The sequence below is a fragment of the Dendrobates tinctorius genome, unplaced genomic scaffold, assembly GCF_039654945.1.
Source record: "Dendrobates tinctorius isolate UK_male_01 unplaced genomic scaffold, ASM3965494v1 ptg000174l, whole genome shotgun sequence".
Classification (NCBI taxonomy): Eukaryota; Metazoa; Chordata; class Amphibia; order Anura; family Dendrobatidae; genus Dendrobates; species Dendrobates tinctorius.
Genome location: NW_027361841.1, coordinates 7,732,463 through 7,755,762, shown reverse-complemented (window position 1 = coordinate 7,755,762; position 23,300 = coordinate 7,732,463). Strand labels below are relative to the sequence as shown.

The following is a 23,300-nucleotide window of genomic DNA, read 5'->3' as shown; positions in this document are numbered from 1 at the left end:
TATTGGGGAGTGGGAGAGGAGAAGGTAAGGTGCTTAGGACACTTTACAATGAACTAAAAGGTGGGAGAAGATGCTGTCAGGGACTTGTAATGAATTGGGAGGTGGCAGAGGATGCGCAGTACCTGATAGTGTCTTCTCCGTCCCCCAAATTCATTATGATGCTATCAAGGACTTATACTAAATGGAGGAACACAGGACAGGGACTATGGCTTTGTGCACATGTTCTGGATTTGCAGGAGAAAATTCTGCTGCATATTCTAATGTGTTGGCAGAAAGAACGCTGCAGAAAACATGTTTATTTTTATGTCACTTTTTTTACACACTTTTGTTGCTTATTTTCCCAACACATTACTATGGGTGAAATAAGCTGCAAGAATTGATATTATGCAAATTTTAATCTGCTGCAAATCTGTAAGTAAAAAATATGCAGTGTGTACATGAAACTTCAGGGATCTCATTCATTTTTCTTGTACGGTAAAACTTTGCATATTTTCTGTGTGCACATAGCCTTACAGTTAATTGGGGAGGGTCACAGACTGAATATTTTATATTATTGGGTGGCAGAGAATATAGTTATCTGGGGGCACAGTACTACTTATCGCTTTATAGTTTTATTGGTGGGGTACATGTCTGTATTGAGCGGGGAGACACAAATATGTTTACAATCTTAGTGGCCTTGTTATTTTCAGGGCTGTGATGATCATCGTGACAAGATGAGTAGTGGCTGGGACATGTGCTATTAGAAAAGAAGCTTGCCCATGCTCCATCAGCCGTCATTGCATTATATACGGCTGAAAGAAATAAAGGCAGCACAAACAGCCTGTTGCAAATGGAATAGTGCTCCCTTAATTTTTTTTAGCAGCATATATCTAACAAGAGAGGATGGTATGTAATTAAAAACAGTGTTCTATATAATATATATACATGCCGATATGTAAGGGATGTATATATGTATATGTATGCATAAAAAGCAGACTACGTAAGATATATACGTGTGTGTGTGTGTGTGTGTGTGTGTGTATATATATATATATATATATATATACACAGTGGGGAAAAAAAGTATTTAGTCAGTCAGCAATAGTGCAAGTTCCACCACTTAAAAAGATGAGAGGCGTCTGTAATTTACATCATAGGTAGACCTCAACTATGGGAGACAAACTGAGAAAAAAAAATCCAGAAAATCACATTGTCTGTTTTTTTTTTTCATTTTATTTGCATATTATGGTGGAAAATAAGTATTTGGTCAGAAACAAAATTTCATCTCAATACTTTGTGATATATCCTTTGTTGGCAATGACAGAGGTCAAACGTTTTCTGTAAGTCTTCACAAGGTTGCCACACACTGTTGTTGGTATGTTGGCCCATTCCTCCATGCAGATCTCCTCTAGAGCAGTGATGTTTTTGGCTTTTCGCTTGGCAATACGGACTTTCAACTCCCTCCAAAGGTTTTCTATAGGGTTGAGATCTGGAGACTGGCTAGGCCACTCCAGGACCTTGAAATGCTTCTTACGAAGCCACTCCTTCGTTGCCCTGGCGGTGTGCTTTGGATCATTGTCATGTTGAAAGACCCAGCCACGTTTCATCTTCAATGCCCTTGCTGATGGAAGGAGGTTTGCACTCAAAATCTCACGATACATGGCCCCATTCATTCTTTCATGTACCCGGATCAGTCGTCCTGGCCCCTTTGCAGAGAAACAGCCCCAAAGCATGATGTTTCCACCACCATGCTTTACAATAGGTATGGTGTTTGATGGATGCAACTCAGTATTCTTTTTCCTCCAAACACGACAAGTTGTGTTTCTACCAAACAGTTCCAGTTTGGTTTCATCAGACCATAGGACATTCTCCCAAAACTCCTCTGGATCTTCCAAATGCTCTCTAGCAAACTTCAGACGGGCCCGGACATGTACAGGCTTAAGCAGTGGGACACGTCTGGCACTGCAGGATCTGAGTCCATGGTGGCGTAGTGTGTTACTTATGGTAGACCTTGTTACATTGGTCCCAGCTCTCTGCAGTTCATTCACTAGGTCCCCCCATGTGGTTCTGGGATTTTTGCTCACCGTTCTTGTGATCATTCTGACCCCACGGGGTGGGATTTTGCGTGGAGCACCAGATCGAGGGAGATTATCAGTGGTCTTGTATGTCTTCCAGTTTCTAATTATTGCTCCCACAGTTGATTTCTTCACTCCAAGCTGGTTGGCTATTGCAGATTCAGTCTTCCCAGCCTGGTTGGTGCAGGGCTACAATTTTGTTTCTGGTGTCCTTTGATAGCTCTTTGGTCTTCACCATAGTGGAGTTTGGAGTCAGACTGTTTGAGGGTGTGCACAGGTGTCTTTTTATACTGATAACAAGTTTAAACAGGTGCCATTACTACAGGTAATGAGTGGAGGAAAGAGGAGACTCTTAAAGAAGAAGTTACAGGTCTGTGAGAGCCAGAAATCTTGATTGCTTGTTTCTGACCAAATACTTATTTTCCACCATAATATGCAAATAAAATGAAAAAAAAACAGGCAATGTGATTTTCTGGATTTTTTTTTCTCAGTTTGTCTCCCATAGTTAAGGTCTACCTATGATGTAAATTACAGACGCCTCTCATCTTTTTAAGTGGTGGAACTTGCACTATTGCTGACTGACTAAATACTTTTTTTCCCCACTGTATATATATATCTTTGTCACCATAAAATTAGGGGGGCCCAGACACATTTCTTCCACAGGGGCCACAAGCTGTCAGTGTCTGCCCCTGGTGTAGCTATCTATGCCGTCAGTATCAAATGCCAGACAAGCTTATTTGGTGAGCTTTTTTTGTGTGTGATATGTAACATGTCAATTCAGTTTGCAGGGAAACACTGATTAATGATGTTTTTCTATAATAACAGTTGAGATACGATTATTTTAAGATATCACTTCAAGGAATTGTAACAATGTACATTCCAATAGTGCTCTACAAGTTACTACAAGTAGATTATTTTTATTTATGATCTTATGGACTACACAACATGAGGTCAACACATGGATGAAAGTACAGCATGACGTTGTCCATTTCTGAAATTTATCTTCCCAAGCATTGATATACAGCGTTAAAACAGTCAGTCTGGTGCACAATTAGGCTCTGACAGACCTTTCCTATAATCAAATGTGTCTATATGTCTAGCTTTAATCTAATCATTGTATATTTTAAGGAAACCTGAATGCTGATTACTCAAATCCAAAAAAACAGAAGCGAGCAAACTTCAGCGACAAAAGAGTCTTTCAGCAAGTATTGGATGTGGAGGTCAAACAGATACTGAATGTCACCAGATGTTAGACCACACAGGTCTGCTGCTGTCATCTCACCAGACGTTTCACCAGGTAAATTAGAAATATACACACAACTTTACTACAATTTTAAGTTTCATAATGTAAACAGCAGCTTAAGAAAAAACATGTTTTATTCTATCCATCCATCTATCTATCTAGTATCTATCTACCTATCTATCTAGTATCTATCCCATATCTATCTATCGATCTATCAATTTCCCCCACATCTATCTACCTAAAACAAAAAGTAAAAAAAAGTAGGCAGCACCCAAGAAAATGAATATGAAATCGTAGATTTTAGTAGCCCATATGCTGTGGCAACATTTCAGTTGGAAACAACCTATTAGGCACTGGGATTTTCCCGCTGCACGGGATGGATCTCAAGCCTTGTCTGGCCCTGCAGTCTCACATTCGGGTCCGGCTGCTGACACTGCTGCTCAGCGCAGGCGTCGGTCCCGCTGTGTTGCTCAGGTTCATGCCATGTGTTTGGTTACTGCTGACTCTCCAGCTAAGTCTTTAGTAACCAGTAACATACAGGTGCAGTCTTGCGCTCTGGAGACTAAGTCCAGAGATCACCTTACTGAGCTTGTCCGTGATGTGGCACCTACATATTGGAGGTCGGATGTCAGCTGCTCTGGTGATGTGGCAACTCCGGATTTGTGCACGAGCAAGTTCCTGTCCGACTGGACATGAGCCTAATGTATAAAATGCTCTCTGAGGCACACGCTGGTGAGCTAGTATCATTTGTGATAAGGTTATGTGTGTGGTAACTATACCACTCTGCCTGCATGTGCTATTCGTCCGTCTAGCTTGGGACTGAACTTGTTGGTAGTCAGCTAGCATCAGTGGGGGCAATTAGGAGCTTGGCATAGCATCTGAAGTTTGCAGAGCATGTACAACCCATAGTTACGGCTCCTTACTCATGGCCTGTTTCGATACCGTTTGCTACGGACACGGTTCTGTTGCAGAGCGGGTTCAGTCCACATGCTTTGTCCTGTGACAGATAACAGGACTTAGCACTTAGTACTCGATGGGACTGTTCCTCTCTGTGGAGTAGCAGAGCTTGGAACTCTGCATTTTGTTCACACTGAGTGGCGTTAACTCTGTGTGTATGAGCATTTGCTCACTGTGTGCACCGCCATTGTTCACAGTAACAGCAGTTCCACATCTCTGCACTGTGGACCCCGGGTAGCGATTGCACTTTATAATTTATTTTAATTTAGTGCCATCCGCCAACTCTAACACAACCTTTCTCAAGCTTTGGCTTGAGAAGTAGTAGCTTCAAGCCAATGTTCCATCCCCTGATGATGCCACAAAAACGATGAAACATGTTGGGGTGACCAGTGCACTGAACTTATATGTCTTATTCTGGCAGATAGGTGTTAGCACCCAGGGTATTAATCATAAAGTTAGAGATTCTAAGCATTGAGCACTTTACTATTGATAAATCGAGGCAGATTGGGGACATTATTTTATATACCTGTGATAAAACACTCCGGGATCGGCTTTGCTGGGGTCAAAGGTCACGTGCGTTCAGCATGAAACTCAGGCACAGAGCTAGGATTCGGGTGTAACTGACCCTGGGTCAGGTTTATTAACGGTGAAAGCAATGCAAAAGGAAATAAAACATAAAAAAAATCCTTGCCTGTCCGGCACTAACTAAACAATGGACAACCTAACTACCAACTGGCGGGCTTCTCCCGTCCAGCCAAAGCACAGTTGCAGTGGGCACTGCTTTCACTCACGTGTGTCTCTCACACAGACAGGCTCTCTGTGTTCCCAGGCTGAGACACTCACACAACCACTTGGCATCCTTTTATATCCACCTCACATTATTCATTAGCAAGCAGGTGCGATACTGACCAGACTAGGCCATATAGGAAAGGAATCTGGGCGAAATATACCTGCCCTCATCCACTATTCCCACATGATTCTCACATACCCTAAAGCATTTCTATAAAATAACATAAATCAATTAAAGATACATTTTAAGGCTTATAGTGAGGGTTATTTGGGGTTCTCCACAATTTGTTATTAATCCAAGATATGTGGTTTAACCTTCCTGCCAAGGTTCTTCAAAAACTGTGTGCGGCTATGTGCCCACCTAGCGTTTAAATCCGGACACTGAAAACCGGACTCCTTCCCAGAAATCGTGCGTTTTTTTCCACGCGATTTTACTGCAATTTCAGCGCGATTATGTTCGCGATTTTGCTGTGATTTTCGCGTGCGATATTCAAGCACTTTCCAAGCGATTTGAAGCATCGCTTGGAAAGTGATTGACAGGTTGGTCACACTCGTCAAACATAGTGTTTGACAAGTGTGACCAGCTTTTTACTATTGAGGCTGCCTATACGGCATCAATAGTAAAAGATAGAATGTAAAAAGTAATTAAAAAATAAAAAATTGGGGTATATTTACCTTTCCGACGTCCCGCGCTGCATTTCCGGGCCTCAGCGTTCCCAGTAATGCCTTACGAGACCTGTGATGACGTTGGTCTCGCGTTGCTATAGCGATCTCACGAGACCGCTAGAGTCACACGAGACTACGTCATCACAGGACCTTGCCGCAAGGCATTACTGGGAACGCTGTGGCCGAGGAAGGCAGCGCGGGATGTCGGAAGGTAAATATACCCCGATTTTTTATTTTTTATTCTTTTTTTTACAGGGGTATGGTACCCAGGGCCTGAGGACAGTCTCCTCTCCTCCACACCGTGGGTACCAACCGCACATGAGACGCTTAACTTCGCGCATGGTGGGCATAGCCACATGCAGGAAGTAAGTGGTCCTCAAGCATTCCTATGGGTGCGGAATCACGGCAAATCTTTACGATTCCGCACAAAAGAATGAGCATGCTGCGATTTTTTCTGCGATGCGATTCCCCGGCGGAAAAAAGCGCAGCATTAGCACAGCATGTGCGGAATGCCATAGGAATGCATGGGGTGCATTCTGTACAAGATTTTTAAACATTTTCGCAGTGTTTTCGTGCCAAAAATCGCGGCAAAAACACTTAAAAATCGCATCGTGGGCACACAGTCTGCAAGTGTACCTAGAAGAGTTGATGCCCTATTGATGGCAAAGGGTTGTCCCACCAAATATTGATTTTATTTATATTTTCTTTTGAAATAAACTATGAACACTTCTATTTTTGAAAGGATTCCCACTTTCCACACCTGCCAAAAACTTTTACACAGTATTTTATTCAAGGATGGATATAAACTAAAAACTGAATATTTCTAATATTCACCATTTTTACAAAGCTGTTTAAACCACCATCTGAGCAAACATACTGTCAATTGTATTTAATGGAAAAATTGTTCTTTAAGAGTCCCAAATCCTCAGTTTATAGTTAGATTTTTCTTGAAACTTGCATAACATTTATAGTAATATTAATTTCTAAAGTTATGCATTATCTGCAATTCCAAAATAAATGGAAAGTTATATGGAAATTATAATATCCTTTCTATTAAAAACTTCCATTTCAATAGCATGAAGAATAACCCTATTAAAAGCAGGTTAAACTTTTGGCTTCTTTTTTGCCACTTTTTTTGCTGAAGAGGTTGGATCCTCTGAGAATTAAGAAATGTTTTCTCTTTCCTTGTTCCAATCAGGTTTATGTTGACATGAAATATGGATTCCTTGACTTTATACTAATAGAGGTTGTTTTACAAGTGAGATGTCATTTCAGCATTGTACAATTGTTCATGATTGAACTCTTGGTCTGACTGAGCCAAATCATTTGTCTGTAAATCAGACACTGTGTTTGTGAATATGTCTACATTTGCTTACAAATCTCAATGAATTACTATGAACCTAGCATGTGCAGTCAAGGTTACTGCAAATTTTACTTTGTGTTTTCCATTGACTAACCACTACATTATATCATTTCTGTTAAAAGAGGCCGCTAACATTTCATGCAGAAAGCTGCATAAAAAAATTCAAAAGGACCATTTTACCTGAAATATTTGTGGTTTCTTGACTTTAATCACCTATCTGTAAAATACATGTTTATTTCTTACTGCTTATACCTTACCTAAACATCTGCACTGTATCGAGATTTCTTTCCTCACATCAACATACTATAATCGTAAATTTCTCAATATTTTTGGACTAGAGTGGATCGTTTGCCATTTGACTTCAAGGGTTTATCGAACTTTCCCCAACTTTTTTTTTTTTAAGCCAATAAATTTGCTCAAATCTCTAAACTGTAAAGCTTGTAATTGATTGGAAAATTCATGTGGGGAGAGAAGTGAGGGACCAAAAGAGCTTACATACAATAGAAGAGAAGACCTTGTTGATCATGAGATTACACTCTACAGGAGAGAGAGAAAGAGAGGACTCCGTTGACCATAAGTGCTTACACTCTACAGGAGAGAGGACCCTGCTGACCATAAGAGCTTACACTCTACAGGAGAAAGAGAGAGGACCCGGCTGACCATAATAGCTTACGTTCTACAGGAGAGAGGACCTTACTGACCTTAAGACCTTACACTCTACAGGAGAAAGAGAGAGGACCCTGCTGACCATAACAGCTTACACTCTACAGGAGAGAGACAACCATACTAAACCCAGTGACTCTTGAGATGGAAATGACTCTGCCATACATACGTGGTCAAAGTTGTTGATGTCCCTCGTTTAATGACAGAAAAACCCACAATGGTCACTGAAATAACTTGAATCTGACAAAATTAATTTTAAACAAAAAATCTATGAAAATGAACAAATGAAAGTCAGACATTGCTTTTCAACCATGTGTCCACGGAATTCCTTAAAAAATAAAACTCATGAAATAGGCCTGGACAGAAATGATGCTACCCTTAACTAAATATTTTGTTGCACAACATTTTGAAGCAATCACTGCAATCAAACATTTCCTGTAACTGTCAATGAGACTTCTGCACCTCTCAACAGGTAATTTGGCCCACTCCTCAAGAGCAAACTGCTCCAATTGTCTCGTATTTAAAAGTTGCTTTATCCAGACAGCATGTTTCAGCTCTTTCCAAAGATGCTCAATAGGATTTAGGTCAGGACTCATAGAAGGCCACTTCAGAATAGTCCAAAGTTTTCCTCATAGCCATTCTTGGATGTTTTTAGCTGTGTGTTTTAGTTCATTATCCTGTTGCAAGACCCATGACCTGTGACTGAGACCAAGCATTGTGACACTGAGCAGCACATTTCTCTCTAGAATCCCTTGATAGTCTTGAGATTTCATTGTACCCTGCACAGATTCTAGACACGATGTGCCAGATGCAGCAAAGCAGCCCCAGAACAAAACAGAGCCTCCTCCATGTATCACAGTACATGGAGGACAAATCAAAGGACAAATCACCTAACATTGTTCTTTTCTTGATATGCTTAATTTTTCTGTCTGTGAACACAGAGCTGATGTGCCTTGCCCAAAAGTTCCATTTTGTCTCATCTGTCCATAGGACATTCTCCCAGAAGCTTTGTGGCTTGTCAACATGTAGTTTGGCAAATTCCAGTCTGGCTTTTTTTTGAATTTTTTTTTTCAACAATGATGTCCTCCTTTGTCGTCTCCCATGAAGTCCACTTTGGCTCATAGAACGATGGATGGTGGGATCTGACACTGATGTTCCTTGAGCTTGAAGTTCACCTTTAACTCGTTTAGAAATTTTTCTGGGCTCTTTTGTTACCATTCGTTTTATCCGTCTCTTTGATTTGTCATCAATTTTCCTCCTGCGGCCATGTCCAGGGAGGTTGGTTACAGTCCAATGGAGCTTAAATTTCTTAATAATATGTGCAACTGTAGTCACAGGAACATCAAGCTGCTTGGAGATGGTCTGATAACTTTTACCTTTAACATATTTGCCTATAATTTTCTTTCTAATCTCGTAAGACAACTCTTTCCTTTGCTTTCTCTGGTCCATGTTGAGTGTGATACACACCATGTCACCAATCAGCACAGTGAGTATCTGTAGCCCTCTATACAGGCCCACTCATCGATTCCCAGATTGTAGACACATGTGATGCTAATTAGTGGGCACACATTGATTTAACATGTCCCTTTTGTCACATTATTTTCAGGGGTACCATTTCTGTCCAGACCTAGTTCATGAGTTTTATTTTTTTTAAACTTCTGTGGAAGTATGGTTGAAAAGCAATGTCTGACTTTCATTTGTTCATTTTCATAGATTTTTGATATATTATTATTTTTATCAGGTTCAAGTTATTTCTGTGACCATTATGGTTTTTTATGTCATTAAATGAGGGGTACCAACAATTTTGACCACGTGTGTATAAACTGTACCCAACTGAACAGTGATGACCCAGGTACTTAACCACCTTTTTCCAAGGTATGATAATCCACTAAATGTCATAGCTGAAGGGAATTGTTGGGAAGCCCGCACAACCATGCAAAAGGACACTAACATATTTTATGAAGAATTGTTTTTTGGAGGTTTTTTTGCACCCCACAAATCGAATCTTAAAATGTTCAATATTGTATAAAACAGCAAATTTCAGGATATTCCACTCAAATTGACTGGGATCGAACCACTCATCTCTAATCAGGACATATAAATTTTGGAGTATTCTTGATTGCATTAAAACCTACTACCTCCCCTATTCATTAACAGGTTTTCAGTCATTTTCCTTAGTAACGCTTCTTGAAATGTTGAAAAAGAATTGCACAAAATGTAATTGCAAAAATGTTTTGAGACTTTTGACATTTCTAGGTCAGTTTTGGCTAACTTTACCAACTTTTTGAATATTGGGCAGAGTTTGGGAAGTACAGGGGGTTGTCAATCATGCCCGACACATTTATCATCACTATTTATGACATAAAGGTGGTCTAAATTATAACGTAAAGGTGATTTAATGTATCACATTTACTCCAGAGCATACTTCATGAAGACTGGCAAACAAAGCAGCATGATATGTTTTATGATTTCATTGCTATTAATATAAGAAAGTGTAAAACAATGGAATTGACCCAAAAAAATAAAAAAATAAATAGAGAACATAGAAAGCAATTTTTTGGATGATCTTTTTGTTGTATTTTGTTAAACAGTTCCCTCTACTATATAAAATATACTGGGTGGTCTCTCCAAGAAACATCCCATCTGTATAGTAAAATATATTAGCAAAAATTAATCCTCTTTATTTAAGCAAACATGGTCACTTCTTCATATCAAATGAAAGTGTTTTAGATTTTTTACGCTATTGAAAAACGCATTATTGTTGTGCACTTTTTGTTGTAAAAAATGTAAAAGATGGGTATCAAATCCACATATTCGTGCCACTAAAATTAAATCTGCACCTGGAAAACCATGGCACCATACACCTAGTGCATCTTGTCAGTGACGTGCACCTCTGGGAAAAAAAACGTTTATTTTTGGTATCACCACAATTGAACTCATCTGGAGAATCATATTGGTCATTTCTACTCCTATAGTGAAAGCTGCAGATTAGAAATTGAATAAATAGGTAAATAAATAAAATGAGGAATTGTGCTTTTATGACTATTTTGCTGCTCTTGGCGTTTTTTCCCAATTTTTAGTTCATCACATGGTAAAATGGATGGTGTCTTTCAAAAGCACAACTCATAGGTCATAAAACAAGTCCTCATATGGCTATATCGTCGGAAAAATTTGAAAGTTATAGCTCTCCGAAAAGAAGGTAAAATTGAAAATGCAAAAGCATAAAATCAGGATGAAATACTAAGTTTTAATGTATTTTTTTAACTGGTTTCATCTGATACACAAGCATATTGTATTTGCAACTAAGTTTGGTTTTGCGTTGAGTACAAAATGTGTTAAAAGTACTCCAGACAAGATTTTTTGCAAAATGAGTCTACTTTTCTGTAAATTTAAATGAGCAAATTATATAAAAATGCAATTAATATACATTTTGCTCTATCTTTAATTTATAAAAAAATGAAATTGCTAAATGTTATTTTTTTCATGGCTTACTTTTTTCTTATTCATTCATAATAAAATAAAAAGGTTGAAAATTGTAAAGAAAAACTTGTACACTCAACACCTGCACATCATTCACACACAGCCAAAACGTCTCCAGGATTAGCCAATTTTTAAGGAAAAGAATGATGTAGATTTTACCCCTGACACCACCATCCATCATCTCTTTCATATCTTTCTATTAGAGGCACATTCTTTGTCTTGTCATTAGTGAAAACTACGTATGAATGTGAATGAAACTGTTGTCTTTAGGTTTCTGAACAAAGTAGTTGTCTCAAAGATTCTGGCCTCCCTGTGTCTTACCTGTCATTATAGAAGCAAAAGGTGGATGAGGATCAAAGGGACATTTCAACCTTCCTGACTCTAGGTTTTGTGTGTCAAGCTTAAATACTATTTCCTGCAAGAAAAAAAATCATGTTACCATATGAGAAAAATCTCTGAATACATGATGTCCCTCTGCCAAAAGCATTTAAAGGGGTTGTCCACTACTTTAAATTAACCCCCCAATGTATCCCCCCGGGGCCCCTAATGAATTTTGTCAACACCTTATGTTGCCTATACTGCCTGTGAGTGGCGCTATCCGTGGCCACTCACAGGCAGCACGTGACCCAGCACTGATGTCACGACAAGTGAGGCGTGACTCAGCGCTGGGTCCCCGTGGTGACTGCTGGGTTGTGGGCAGGGTTACCCCATCACACCCAGCATCCACAGCATGCTTTCTCAATGAATCGGCGCGCGGTGGATGCCGGGTGTGACACGAGGGGATAACCCCGCCACAGCCTGGCAGCCAGCGCAGAAGGAAGAAGAGGGGACTCCCGGCTGCTGCCAGCAGTTGACGGGACGTCAGCAGAAGCAAGAGCTGGCTTCAGCCTGGGGTCATATGCAGCCTGTGAGCAGCCAGCGATAGCGCCACTCACAGGCAGTATAGGGAACATGAGGTATTTACAAAATTCATTAAGGAGGGATACATTGGGGGGTTAATTTAAAGTAGTGGACAACCCCTTTAACATAGAGGGGTAAAACGAATATGGGATTAAAAATGATAGGGGCTACTTTTAATTTGTATTATTTAACAATTATTTTTAAGAAATTTCAAAAACGGAAAAAAAAAATCATGCGTGATCCTCATTTTAAAACTGTTGTGACTGTGTTGTGTTGTGTCATTGCATTTCCACTTTCTGTGTCCAAGGTTTTTAGAAATATACCGGTAGATATCTCAGGGGCGGACACAGACAGAGGAGTGCCCCTGTGCATGAACGTATACAGGCCCTTTACAGACCCATATTTTGTCATAATACACTTTTATGTGTCTGTGATACATGCTGCTAGCCGCTTTGAAGGTTGAAGTGGGCCACCTTTCCTTCTTGTGCATGGGTTGGACCAATGGATAAATCAGACCAATGGAACAGAAGTCTGTGTGTGGATGCCCAATTAAGAAGACTATATATCCTGCTGCTAATAAAACAAATCTGATTATGGATAGAGTATCAGGACATCAGATATATATATATATATATATACAGTATATATATATATATATATATATATACACACACTTATGAACTAATGAATCTAGCAGATTAATATCAGTGATATATATGCAATATGTAATGTAAGTCTATTGTTGGATGGTTTCTATATTTGTTTCTATGCCCCAACAAGATATATTTTTTTCTAGTTAACACACCATGAGGGCGTGCATGACATAAAGGGAAGCTGTCATGTACAGTAACGCTATTAACTTGAAGATATGTGGCTAATCTGCAGGATAATAGCGCTATGATAGCGTGCGGCACCCGGGAGGCAATTAACTTTATTCCTGGCAGACTCGCTCTTTCAGTCACAGGGGTGGCGCCCGCACAGTTTCCGTCTCATTTCTGTGTATAGTGAGCGGGGGCTGTAACCGTACCCTGGCAATCACTGACATTGGGCTCAGCATTAGTCATAACATATATATATATATATATATATATATATATATATATATATATATATGAATTATTTTTCTATAATCTTTAAGTGTGAAAATAAAGATTTTGAAAGTGGTGAATAAATCCCTTGGAGTCTTTTGGCTTTATAACCTATTACTCGTTTTGTGTGAATTATTTTTTTCTTGAAATATATTATTGAAAAAGTCCCGTATAATGAAGGTCAATGTTGTTGCATGATACAATACACGTACCTCTTTGTTGCTTCCAAGTTCAATGTATCCACACAGAGGGTGAAAGGCTCCGGTTCCGCATGTATATATGTGGGTTTTGTTGTAGTGATGTAGAACTTTAATAAAATTTGCACATTCTTCCTAAAATTAAAGAAGACATATACATAGCAATAGTATAAGTAGCATTGCATGAAAACTAATGTCCGAAAATGAACAGAAACAATAACTTTGTGTTATTTGTTATCTCTAAGAAGTGAATGTGTTTATCCATGACAAAAACTTAACAGGTGATAGATGTTGTCCTTGTCAGCAGAACTGTGAAGGATCTGCATGTGGACAATATTTTTATTTATTTTTATATCTTATATGACTCCATCATATTTCAGCGATTTACAGACATCATCATCACTATCCCCTGTGGAGCTCACAATTTCAATCTCCTATCATTATGTATTTGTGGTATCAAACATCCGTCTAAGTCCTACTTGATTGTATATGTGAGTATTCAAATATGATTGGAGACCATTCAGTACTACAAATAATTGATGTACTGAATAGTTTGAAAAAAGTCATAGACCAGAGAAAGCAAAAAGTTAAAAAACAGTACTGATATAAGAATGGGCAGAGTTTATAACCACTTAGAATGTCATTGGGAACATGCGATGGAGGAGGAGTTCCAGATAACAGCTGCCCCTACTAATGATACATGTTTGGGTGGCCAGACAGCACTCAATTTAGCACTACACGTGTAGAGGAAGAGAACGTGAATTCGTATGTAATTAGTGGGAGTCTTGAATCACAACAATCAGGGTTGGTGGTTTGGTGACACAATGGGCAATTAAATTGATGGAAGTGCACTCTAAAACTCCTGCCTTAGGCACCAATAGTGCTGGTTCTTCCCTTCGTACAAAGAAGTTCTAGCTTTAAATGACTAAATATATAACAGAGAAGAATGGATCTTTTAAAATTCAAATTTGCTAACTTTGCCAAATTCTCCCCAAAAAATTGATTTACGGTGAATAAATGTGTGTAAATCCTTTTACTGGAAAGCGGTAATTGCTCAGTAAACATACTTGGGGGAGAGAACTTAGATAAAGCTACATTAATCATAAGAGTTAACACTATACAGAAGAAAGAGAGTGAGAGAGACACAGGCTGACCATTAGAGCTCACACACTACAGTAGAGAGAGAGGACCCCGCTGACCATATGACCTTACATTCTACAGTAGAGAGAGGACCCTGCAGACCATAACCGCTTACACTCTACAGGAGAGAGAGAGGATCCTGATTACCACAAGAGCTCACACACTACTGGAGAGAGGACCCCACTGACCATAAGAGCTTACATTCTGCAGGAGAGAGAGAGGACCCTGCTGACCATAAGAGCTTATATTCTGCAGGAGAGAGGACCCTGCTGACCATAAGAGCTTACATTCTACAGGAGAGAGAGAGGACCCTGCTGACCATAAGAGCTCACACACTACTGGAGAGAAAGAGGACCATGCTGACCTTAAGAGCTCACACACTACTGGAGGGAGGACAATACTGAGCATAAGAGCTCACACACTACTGGAGAGAGCGAGAACCCCAATGATCATAAGCGTTTACACACTACAGTAGAGAGAGAGAGAAAGTGGACCACGTTGACCATAAGAGCTTACATAATACTGAAGAGAAAGAGAGAGAAATGACTCCACTGATAATAAGAGCATACATTTTATAAGAGAGAGAGTACCCTGCTGATCATAAGAGCTTAAACTGTACAGAAGATAGAGGACCCTGTAACCTTAAGAGCTTACATTCGACATGAGAAAGAGAGAGAGAGGACTCTACTAAGCATAGGGGCACATAAACTACAGAAGAGAGAGGTTTACTAAGTGACTTTGGAGAAGAAAACTATTCTGCTGCATAAACTATGCTCCACTGGAACGGGTGACCTCAGATGTCCTACGTACTGACCACCACTGTAAAAGGTATGATATTCCATAATTTGTCATAGATGCAAGGCATTATAGGGAAGCCTGCGCAGACATGCACAAAGACATTAGCCCCATTTCTAATCCTTCCGCAGTGTGGTAAATGGTGCCGGGCAAGTTTTTTACTTTTGTGAATCTTGAATTGGATATCAAAGTGTTTGATTCTCTTCAAATAGTGAATTTCAGGAAAATTAACATGAACTCGATCTTCCGTGGATTGATCCACTCATTTCTGATAGTAGCAGTTGAGCGGAGGTAGTTATTTACCTTAATCAGATGTAAATATACAGCAGGTTTTCTTAGAGGATTTAAAGCAAAATGTTCTAAAATGACGAGAGTCACACTTGTTTCAGAGCGTCCTTATAACAGTAGTGAGTCACTCAACGAAATAAAGATGTGCAGAGTGACCTGCATTGTGTGAAGCCATCAAATGGGACTTGGACAGGGTTAAGAAAAGACAGCCATATACATGAATAATAAATAATATATGTATTACTCACAAAGAGGTTTTTCTGGGGTGAGTCCAAACACCCCAAAGGGTGTTCTGTGTGTGGGGGGAGGAATGATTTTGGTTACCATATGTAAGTAGCGTAAGACTGAAACCCTCAAGGTCTCATAGATAAAAAAAAATAAATGTTCAATTTGTATAATTATGCTATATTTCAAATTATCACATTATTACTTTATCATGTGTAGCTTTATTTTTTTTTTTAATTTAGCCTAACTTTTTTTTTTAAATCTCAAGTATCCCACAATAACTATCCTAATCTTGCATATTTCAGTTAATGAAGTTGAGGAGAGTTAAACCAACTTTTTGTACTTTTTTAAACATTATTAAAATTTTTAAAGCCCAAACTAGCAACATCCCTAAGGTCTTAAAAGTAGAGCCTTTAACAATAATGATAATATTCAAAGTGGATACTAGATAATGATGTCTCTCTTTCTAAATAAAAAAATATATATATAGAAATCAGTATAAAGGAAATATGTGTATAGAGTTCTGTGTTATCCACTGTAAATACTGTTTTCTTTAAGTCATTAAGTAAGTAAAGTACTATGCAAATATTTCACACCTTAGCTTATTGGAAAGTACGGTAATTGCCTGTAATTCATCATAACCAGAAGGTTTTGTTGGATGCAGTCCATGTGTTACAGACAAGCAGAGAACTATATTATACTCATGATTTGAACTAAGCATGACTGTTCATAAATACACATTCATATTACAAAGCACACTAGTGTTTTAGGTTAGTTGCCTATTTCTTGAAAAGTTGGGTGTCAACCTTGATAACCACTGTTATAGATATCACTGAGGTTATTACTGAACTCACAGTGAATTTTGTGTAGTAATTCGACCTGTAGAAATTGTTTCTACAAGAAAATGTTATTTTGAAAACTCCATCCATATTGACTGTGAGCAATGTCCATCTAAGTTGCGAACTCTTGAAAAAAAGAGTTAAATATATGAAAACTCTGCAGCCAGGTAAAGCCATTAATGAGCTGTGTAATTGTTAAACTGCCCATAAACATTAGATGAAAACTGGTTGAATCCTTCAATTTTGGTAGGATAACTTTATATGTATCTGTGCCTTCTAAAAGTCCCAATATACAGTAGACTAAAGTCACAAAAGCCCTTGATATTAGCAGGACCAGTTGACAATGTACTGGGTATGGAGACCACATGATTCAACCCAACATATGAAAAGAGAGTTAAGGGTTGAGCAATTTGAATTTCAACACCTGACTCTTGAATGTGGGCACCTTTATTCTCCCTCAATTGCAAAAGTCAGAAGATGTAAGAATCATTTCAACTACCTGATGATTTTGTTCTTGAGCAGATAAACTATTACTAAAGCGGCTTACTTCCCTCTTCCTACTAAGAACACAAGTACTGTGTGATTGGCAAAGTATGCATATGTATACAGTTCTTAGTATCGATAGCTTCCAGCCATCTAAAGTGTATGGTAAGCCTTACACTGTACAGTGTCCATACGAATGCCTTAGAGCGTTAAAAGGCCATGGACTAACTGTATTTATTCCTTGCCCTGCTGATGTGTCTCCTTATCCAAAAGAGTTATGGACTGAATTTCCAATGTTTGGCAAGTATATTAGGTTTTCTTTTTTGACGGAACTTTTGAATACACTTTGAGTTGCACCAGGAAAGTTCACTCATGTCTTGTTCACTGGTTATTTTTAAGAATTATACTATTTTTTCAACTTTTAATCTATGCATTGGATTAAGATGACACATTGCTGTGATATAGTAGCTATAATGCTGTAATATAGCAGCCCATAGGAATGTGTAAGGGTGAAAAATGCCCTTGTATCTACTTTGTAAGCCCTGCCCCCATTTCATGAGCAATAATGCTAGTTAATGTGAACCTGTCACTAAATTCATGCTGTCAAAACAAAGACAGTATGAATCAGAACCTGGCTCCATGAGTGTAGTCTTATATGTTTTACTCTGAAACACAGTAGTATTTCAGATAAAACGTAGCTTGAGAAGTCGGGCTGGGACTACTCAAGATAACGCTACTTGGCCCTCTACCGATGGAATGAAGTATGATGAGGAGTGATATGACTAATGCAAAGGGCCTGCAAAATACTCTCTAAACCCTCTTCAATGAGAACCTACCACTGGATTAATGCTACCTGAATTATGTGTAGCATTAATCAGAGACTGGCTTCTCAATTGCAGTCAGGTATGTTTTAAAAACATGATTTGAAGCGCAATCTTAGTACTATAGGGAAAGACCTGACTAGTCAAGCGAGACCCCAGCCAGCTTCTCCCTATCCCCTTCATGTTGATTGACAGGTTTCTTCCTATGTAAATACATGGGAGAGACCTATCAATCTACCGAAGTGGGACTGGGAGAAGTTGGCCCTGGGACCATGCTGAACTTATCAAATCTCTCCATGCAGTCCCCATCCAGCGATATAATTCATGTTTTCTCTGAAATGTTGCAGTGCTCCAGAGTAAAACATATCTGCTACAATTCCGCAGCCAAGTTCTGTTTCACGCTGCCCATACTTCAGGTAGCATTAATAGTGACCACAACCCTTTGAGAGGAAATTAGAGATTGTTTAGCAGACCGACGGTATGACAAGAAGTATACGGCTAATGTTTACCCCATCAGTAGGTAACCAAGTGTTGTCATCTTAGGTAGTGTTGTAGCAGACTGTTGGTATACTTCACCCCCCTCACTAGGGGTGAGCAAAGGTATAGCAAATGAGTGAGGCATATAAGTGCCTTGAATACTGCACTTTCCCCTGTTGGGAGTATGGAAAAAAGAGCAGAAATAGTTTATATAGCGTTAAAGAATGCTAAGTGGGCAAAAGGAGCTAGAGATAACCATGTACCTGAGTAAAAACAAAAGGGATTCCCTCATGGTTGCATCATCTACTACCTAATGATCCAAAAGTGCAAAGAAAAATGCCTATTGTGTACAGGTGTGAATAGGAGCCACCTCACCTGACATCATCTGGAGCTTTGCTGGTGGGAAAGGGATTCCGTTGCAGCAGAGACCCCTTGATGAAGTGACAAATGACAACCAGAATGATGATACGGGCACAGTTAGATGCTTTTGTGTCTGTAATGGAGTAGTTGTCCAAGTTGTCAGGTTTTGGCTAACATTTGTGTAAGTCAATGTCTGATGAAGAGACCCAAGTAGTCTTGAAAGCTTGCAATTTGTTACCATCTTTTCAGTTAGCCATTAAAAGGTATCAACCACTGAGGACTCTCAATTCTGAATATTTAACCAGAATGAAGGTCACAGATGTGTCTCAGAACATGACTATGACTTCAGTCAAAAGTACATCACATTAACTGAAAGGGGAATCTCCCTCCCTGTAGATGATGGCACCAAGGAGCCAACCCAGCAGAGCAGGCTAATATGGAAATTGCCACTGTGATAGGCGAAAGTACTGTAAAATGTCATGTGAGATTATAATGAGTGATCCTCACCCCATGATTGCTATTGTCTCTGCGACGTGAGCCATAAGGCTGTGAGACATGAATAATTGAGAAAGTCGTAGTGTCCTGAATAAACTAACTGGGATGTATTAGGCTGTTCATTTATTGTATGTTTTTTGTAACAGAGAGATGGTCTTTCTCCTGACTGCTAGTCTGTATGCAAACTCATGGGGGAGGGGGCAGTACAACCTCATTAATTATTAGTGCAGAAATGATCATTTTCTGCTACACTACAGAAGCGTCACTTCCAGGGTGTTACAGCTAGACCTGGATCTCCCTGGGGAAGCATTGACACTAAGCTAGTAAGCTTGTATGGCTATAGCCCCCTCCCGCTGATTGTATAGACATGTATAGTCCTTGCCTTACAAGTCCATTGCTTTATTGCTCTCTTTTCAGAGCTCACAGCTTGGAGTGAATACTGTCCACATGTATTTTATTGTACATCAGAGACAATGCACCATGTTTGGAGTCCCCCTAAATGTAATCTTCATCTGAAGGCAAGACACAATGTTTACACAGAAGATAATTACATTGAAGTACTTACATTTTCATCTTTCCCAGCAAGCTTACAAAAGTCTTCTCGGTCTTGTGTGGCTGGCCAGTGAATCTAAAAATGGTAACATTTTACATGTTATAACAAAGTGTTATGATTTTAACATTACGTCTGAAAACAAATATATTCTGAACACTTTTTTCTCATTTGATACTGAGCTCATAACTTTCATATAGTTTACAACTGAGCAGAGGAGATGACGTGCTTCAACTAAAGCATGAACGTAGTGTCCATGTTAGGATACGAGAGTCTTACCGATGACACCATTGGGGAAGTATATGTTTATCATAGACCAAAAGCTTTAGGAGAGTCGTTCCCACCACTAGCCTTAAGTGGGTCTGTGCAGAACAGACAGAGTTTACAATATCCCTCTCACAAAATGTCATAGTGAACATAACCAACAACAGAACTACGTAACTATCATAAATTAAAACTACAGTTACAAAGCTCTGGGAGACAGATCCATTACTATTTATAATTTTGAGGTTTTAAGGATTTGGTGGAAATTATTATTATTATGATAATTTATATGAACAGTTAAGTATGCAGTCTGCAGTGAAAGATGTTCCCTTTGTTTTATTTTATAACTGGAATATTTATATATGTGACAATAAATAGTATGGAAAATTTGGAACAATGAATAGCTTTGTGATGAAATATAAACTGTAATATATTGCAATATATGATAAGGTATAATATGTATATCACTGAACATGGTTTTCAGGGATATGCCAAATGTAGTGGTAGTAAATGGTATAAAATAACAAAAGTACAATTATTTACCTGATCATGTGCAGACACAGACAGAAAAGGGCCCCTGTGCAAGAACAGTATAAAGGCCTCATCACACACAGCGAGATCGCCAGTGAGATTGCTGTGTGTGACATGGATCAGCGTCCGGCCCCCCTGCCGGGTATCGCTGATCGCGCTGGAACGTCCTGCGCCGTTTTTTGTTCGTTGGTCTCCCGCTGGCCAGCACGCATCGCTGCGTGTGGCAGCAAGAGACCAGCGATCAGCGACGCTGGATGCTGGTTTCCAATGTAAACAGTGGGTATCTAAGAGCCACGCGGCTCTTAGATACCCGCTGTTTACATTGGAAACCAGCTTGCTCGCTGGTCCTGATCGCTGGTGGGTCTGCCTATGTGACAGCTCACCAGCAATCAGTTAACTATGTCCCAGCGATCCCATCCACGTCGGATCGTTGGTGGGATTGCTGGGACATTGATACGTGTAACGGGGCCTTAAGGGCTCTTAGCTGTCCAATAGCTCCTCATAATGCACAAATCTAATTGCTTTGAAGGTAGAAGTGGGCCCCCTTACCTTTTAGACCCCTGAGTGGCTGCACAGGTTGCACCAATGATATGCTCATGATGAATTTCTCATCACCCCAGTACCTTTGCAGGTCTCTGCCTAATTCCTTGCAGTGGCTATATGCTGTTAATTCACTTGGCTGTTATATTAAATCAGCAATGTATAGCACAAGACCCTCCTAAATATGGGGCAAGCTCAGCTATGAAGCCCACCTCATATATCTTCAGAGACTTCTTTCTCTTTGGTTAGGGATGCATTCAGAAATTTGTAAAACAAAAAAATGGATTTTCAGTTTCCTGAGACCCATATTTTTATTTTGCTATTAATAATAATAATAATAATAATAATAATAACAACTAGCTGAAGAGCCCGGCACTGCCCGGGCATAGTAACTAACTGTGGTTAGTTATAGCAAATTATAATTATCCTCCATCCCATAGTCCCGTGCCCATATACCCATCATACATATCCACGATCCCATAGGCCTGTGCCCATATACCCATCATACATATCATCCATCCCATAGTCGAGTGCCCATATACCCATCACACATCCTCCATCCCATAGTCCCATGCCCATATACCCATCACACATCCTCCATCCCATAGTCCCATGCCCATATACCCATCATACATATTCGCCATCCCATAGTCCCATGCACTATACCCATCATACATATTTGCCATCCCATAGTCGAGTGCCCATATACCCATCACACATCCTTCATCTCACAGTCCCATGCCCATATACCCATCATACATATCCTCCATCCCATAGTCCCATGCCCATATACCCGTCATACACATCCTCCATCCCATAGTCCCGTGCCCATATACCCATTATGACATCATCACCATGGCAACTGTTATGACATAACCGTCGCCATGGCAACAATTGTGACATCATAATGAAGGGCGGGGCTTGATGCACACACACTTTTTCCCCATTATGTAGATAGGGGCAAAATTGTTTGGTGAATTGGAACGCGCGGGGTTAAAATTTCACCTCACAATATAGCCTAGGACACTCTCGGGGTCCATATGTGTGACTGTGCCAAATTTTGTGGCTGTAGCTGCGACGGTGCGGATGCCAATCCCAGACATACATACATACATACATACATAAACACACTTGAGCTTTATATATTAGATAATAATAATCTTTATTTATATAGCGCCAACATATTCCGCAGCGCTTTACAGTTTAACAGTTTCAAAACACAAGTCATAAGTAACAAAATTAATAATACAACAATTAAAGCAAAATAAGATGACCCTGCTCGTGAGAGCTTACAATCTATAATGAGGTGGGGAGATACAAAGTACAGGAGTGTATTTACAATGGTGTATTTACAATGATGGTCCAGCCATCTTGAGGGAGTGAGGGATGGATGGAGATAGTGCATGGGCTACACATGCACACTTACACATAGAATGACTTTGATTAGTGAATGTGATAGGCCGCTCTGAACAAATGTGTTTTGAGGGAGCACCTGAAACTATGCAAATTGTGGATAGTCCTAATTTCTTGGGGTAGTGCATTCCAGAGGGTTGGCGCAGCGCGGGAGAAGTCTTGGAGTCGGGAGTGGGAGGTATGGATTAGTGCAGAAGTAAGTCGAAAGTCATTTGCAGAGCGCAGCGGTCGGTTAGGCCGATAGACAGAAATGAGGGAGGAGATGTAGGGGGGTGCCGCACTGTGGAGAGCTTTGTGGATGAGAACAAGTTCCTTGAATTGGATCCTATAATGAATGGGCAGCCAATGTAAGGACTGGCGAAGAGCGGACGTCTCCGAGTACCGATTAGCCAGATAGATGACCCTTGCTGCTGCATTAAGTATGGACTGGAGAGGGGATAGTTGAGTAATTGGGAGGCCAATTAATAGAGCGTTGCAATAATCCAGGTGGGAGTGGATCAATGCTGCAGTGAGGGTTTTTGTTGTTTCCATGGTAAGAAAAGGGCGGATTTTAGAGATGTTCTTTAGGTGTAAGTGGCAAGAGTGGGCAAGAGATTGTATATGGGATGTGAAGGAGAGATTGGTGTCAAACATAACACCCAGACAGCGCACCTACTGCCGGGGTGTTATTGTGGTGCCA

General features: G+C 39.8%; 1 protein-coding gene across 2 annotated transcripts in view; it reads right to left on the bottom strand.

Annotated features, from left to right (window-relative positions):
• The window catches only part of SEMA3D (semaphorin 3D), a 286,427-nt gene that overhangs the window by 121,277 nt on the left and 141,850 nt on the right, over positions 1-23,300 (bottom strand). For both annotated transcript variants that reach the window (XM_073551303.1, XM_073551302.1), the window contains exons 4-6: positions 19,889-19,951; positions 13,416-13,535; positions 11,537-11,630 (exon numbers count right to left, since the gene is read on the bottom strand). In XM_073551303.1, coding sequence (XP_073407404.1) covers positions 11,537-11,630; positions 13,416-13,535; positions 19,889-19,951 — 277 coding nt within the window. The remainder of the gene's footprint in view (positions 1-11,536; positions 11,631-13,415; positions 13,536-19,888; positions 19,952-23,300) is intronic.